General features: G+C 41.4%; 2 protein-coding genes across 3 annotated transcripts in view; one reads left to right on the plus strand and one right to left on the minus strand.

The window, feature by feature from the left end:
• The window catches only part of SARC_05779, a 3,285-nt gene extending 1,513 nt beyond the window's left edge, over window positions 1-1,772 (plus strand). The window contains exons 2-4 of one of the 2 annotated variants that reach the window (XM_014300356.1): window positions 601-743; window positions 1,020-1,200; window positions 1,500-1,772. In XM_014300356.1, coding sequence (XP_014155831.1) covers window positions 601-743; window positions 1,020-1,200; window positions 1,500-1,568 — 393 coding nt within the window. In that variant the 3' untranslated portion in view covers window positions 1,569-1,772. The remainder of the gene's footprint in view (window positions 1-600; window positions 744-1,019; window positions 1,201-1,499) is intronic. The other variant, XM_014300355.1, reaches the window with a different exon arrangement.
• An 818-nt stretch (window positions 1,773-2,590) lies between these two features.
• SARC_05780 (hypothetical protein) overlaps window positions 2,591-4,326 on the minus strand; it is a 7,914-nt gene continuing 6,178 nt past the window's right edge. The window contains exons 2-3 of the mRNA XM_014300357.1: window positions 4,042-4,125; window positions 2,591-3,801 (exon numbers count right to left, since the gene is read on the minus strand). Coding sequence (XP_014155832.1) covers window positions 3,685-3,801; window positions 4,042-4,125 — 201 coding nt within the window. The 3' untranslated portion in view covers window positions 2,591-3,684. The remainder of the gene's footprint in view (window positions 3,802-4,041; window positions 4,126-4,326) is intronic.

Here is a 4,326-nt window from a genome sequence, read left to right on the forward strand (position 1 = left end):
TATACAAATATATGTATATATATTTATATACAAATATATGTATATATATTTATATACATATATATACCTTTGTATATATGTATATACATTTATATATATATATATTTATACATATATATATATATATATATATATATATTATATGCATATATATACCTGTGTATATATGTATATACATATATATATGTATGTATATATAAATATTTATATATATATATATATATAAATGTATGTATGTATATTTATATTTATATATATATGTGTGTGTGTGTGTGTTTGTGTGTGTTTGTCTTTTATTTATGTATGTATACATACGTACACACACATATATATATATATGTGTGTGTGAGTGTGTGTCCTTGGTGTTTTGGATTTCTGAGATTACTAACTTATTCGATCGCACAGATATGTTTCGCGCTTATGTTTCGATAATCTTGGCCGAGATGTTTAACGAAGCTCCAGACTTTCTAAAGTCACGTATCTCTATCTCTGTGGTGTTTAAGTCCTGACATGTAGAACTACTGACTCTTTAACATATGACTTTTGGGTCAATTGGCGGTATTAACGTATGCCTATGAAATGTTTCCGCTTTCAAAATAGATGATTTCTGCAGAAGCGTTAATTCTATTCTCGAAGGCGTTAGAAATATTCATCCGCGAGCTGGGCATGAGGTCTTGGGGGCACACAGAGGAGAACAAACGTCGTACGTTACAAAGAAACGATATTGCGATGGCTGTTTCGAGGTACGTGCTCCTGCACCATTGACAACACTGCGCTGAACAGGGTGCTATCGACTATGGTGCTATGGTAACTGTGATGTGTATATAGATACACACGTCTGTGTTCTTGATAGCGGCACGGTAATATATGCGTTGTGTGTGGACGTTCCTGTCTTGTGCGTGGAGGTTTATTATTCTGAACAGGTGTATGGCTTGCTGTTCGTATACTTCAGTACGTGCCCAAGTCATGTGTATGTAGCCTACAGCTAAGTTCCTCACGTGCTTCTTATTACTTCACAGGAACGACACCTTCGATTTTCTCATCGATATTGTGCCACGGGACGACATCAAATCCACACAACGCCCAGAAGAGGAGATCCGACCCATGATGGTCGCCCCCGAGCAACTATACTATTACACCGCTTTACAACAACAGCAAGGCGTAGACCCCCAGCAGCCCATGATGCATCCACAGTACATGGTGCGTCTAAACGTTTATGTCTGTGTGTGAGTTATTGTGGATGGTAGTTCTCGGTTTCCTGGATATCATGGGGTGTTGTTGTGTTTCGTACCGTGCTTTCAGCGGCTTCACTGGTGTATTCATAGGGAGTGGAGTGAGTTTTGGGTGGTGATAGCCTTGTCGCCGTAATCTTGGTATACCCTACTTGGTATGGATATTGGCCTTAGCGAACGTGTTTTCGTTAAATCTCATGTGTCAATTATACTCGTTTAAGTCATTAACCGACTATCCGATTTCTCCACGGCCCTCTTTTAACTCAGCAGCAGCAACAGGGTCAGGACATCTACGGAGGAGCTGGTTTCCAACAGCCCATGCAGCCATACATCTGAGCGGTGGGTGTGTAGCACAGATTAGGTGGGATCAGCCTCCCAAATACTTCGGGCCAGTACACCCACGCATTATCTTCATTTAAGGCACGCATAGAGTACTCTGATACGACACAAGAACGAATCAATCGTGCGCAAACTGTACATACGATACCTGATTAGCCGCGGTATCGCCACAAAGTATGAATAAATACTTGATCTATATGATTGTAAAGTTTGAAGTTAAGATGGCCTTTCCGAAGTAGCTATGGTATCTCCAACAAAGGATGCATCAATACTTGATCTGTATGTTTGTGAAGGTTGAATTGTCCATTCGATCTGTATATCAGACAAGGTCCGTGTGCGCCATCTCTCTTATTTCGATGGGAATCCGTAAACGCCTACATATGCGGATATTAAAGGTTAGTCTATGCATTGCCATGGCAATAGGTACCTTGGTCAGACCCCTTGAGCTGGTATCCGTACACGCCTACATAGGCGGATATTGAAGGTTAGTCTATGCATAGCCATGGCAATAAGTACCTGGGCCAGGACCCTTGAGCTAAGTCTGAGATTTAGCCGTTTCATTTAGTTGGTAAAGCAGCTTACACTATATCAATATATTTGTTTGGTTTGAAAAGGCTTCTGAATTTGCTTCTCGTGCTTATTGCGGTAGTAGTTCCTGAGAAATTAGCTTCAAATCGTAGCCACTCGGCCATGAATCTCGCGGCCAATGTGAGGTATAATAAATTTTGCACCTCATAGGCCAATCCAAATTGTTCGTTTAAAGCCGATAATGATTCAAATTGTCATCAGTTAATCCACCTGAATTTGATGGAAGCGAGCGATGTTAAACAAATACAGAAGACAAAAAGATTTACCCATATATAGAACGACGAAGACAGCGGGACCTGTGATTGTCTTGGTGTGTGTAATAATAATTTTGTGTTCGACAATTCAGGCCCATTCAATTTTAAATGCAAGTTGTGTATAAAGTAAATGGCCGCACACAAATATTTTAAGGGATCACTACCGCCGTTGCCGATTTCGGATTTCAAGTTTTTTTATTGCGGGAACCTGTACTATGTGGGGCACTCGATATTGTATGACATAATCCTAATGTAGACGAGCAAATGAAAATGATGTTATCTGACCCATGGCTATATCCATCCGCTTTAACTCAGCTATGCCCAGATTTTATAGTTCCATTGGAGATAGTAAGGGATTCTCCTAGTAATTTTTTACTATATCCGCTTTAACTCATAGTTCTGTTGGAGATGCATTAACTAGTATGGGATTCTTCGAGTGTACGACGACACCCGTTTCGCAGCGAATGCCCCGTCACTGATTCAAATTCAAAAAACTAGTCTTCTCGTACCGAACTATTCACGACTAGCATTTCTTCGGGTTATAGAATCAGCAGTTGCGCCACGTTCTATATAAAGTCGAACGCCAAATAGTTGGGCCATACAATTAGTAGTTCTATCGACTGTTGTACCTGCTAGCTGTATGAATATCTGAACCAACCACAGCCCCTCAATCCGTGGGACCTGGTTCGACCTCCGGCCATCCCAAGAACTGCCGTTGAGTGGTTTCTCCCGACCACTTTGGCCTCGCATAACATTGTTAAGACGTCCACAGGTCTATCTGGGCGTACTGCATCCGTATTTGAAAGTACCTACAGCGCTATAGGGAAAGCATTGAACTACTAACCCCTTTTAAGTTTGACCTTCCTATACTCGAGCATGCTGATGCCAGGAGGGCGTCTCATGGAGTGTCTTGGCCTCGCCTGGTATTCGTACGTTTGTTTAGCCACTGCAACCCTCCAGCTATAGCGCCACGGGAAACTATTTTCCAACTGGCCTGTCGGTACAGTACCACATCCAACCTGTCTGTCAGTTAGGCACGAGCCATGGCACTGGCTTAGCCAGAACAACTTCCTCGCAGCCGAGTAATTTCGATTCGAATCAACCTGACGGTCGCACAGAACTCTACCAGGCTTTGCTCTAGGCGCCAGTACCTTGGGCACAAGAATAACAGGTCGATAGTACTTCTGATGCACCTGGAATGCACAATTCTTCTCAATAGGCAGCGTCCTAATTTTCTGCCATCGGGTTCATTTTTGTCCTCAGTCGGGAGTTCACTTTTTCCTTCCCGGAGGGGTTAGCCTCGACAGCAACGCGCGATGGCTATTGGTCTCTTTCACAAAAGTGGCCCTCATGGTCTTCTCCCATTGACCCAGCCACTGCGATTTAAGCTGCATGACAGCCCAATGGAAAATGATCAGTCGGATAACGCTACAAATATATTCCAACCGCTCTCTGGTTATCATACGAGCCAGAGGCCAGGGGATCGGGACTACAAAGTTAGTCAGACTTGAATATTGTCTAGGATTTGAACAGTAACAGCGTGAACCATTTCTCCCCATACTCGCACTGTAGCAATAACAAAAAAAAAGCACATGCAACCTTGTATAGGCGCGCATCCTTATACATACCTGACTTCGCTGTTTCATTGTCAAGTCTGCATTGGCTTCTCTTATTTGTAGTAGCTGGCAGTACGCCTCTCCAGCGGAAATGCGCTTAGAGTAGCTGTAAGGGAGAGAAGTATCGTCGTTTACTAATAAGGCGGCGATATCCATAGATAAAACTGTATACATAACATGTATATATATAAACATATATATATATATATATATATAAATTATTATATATCTATATTATTATATATATGAATATATCTGAATATATCTGTATATATATACAAATATACATATACATAT

This window comes from Sphaeroforma arctica, assembly GCF_001186125.1.
Source record: "Sphaeroforma arctica JP610 unplaced genomic scaffold supercont1.383, whole genome shotgun sequence".
NCBI lineage: Eukaryota > Ichthyosporea > Ichthyophonida > Sphaeroforma > Sphaeroforma arctica.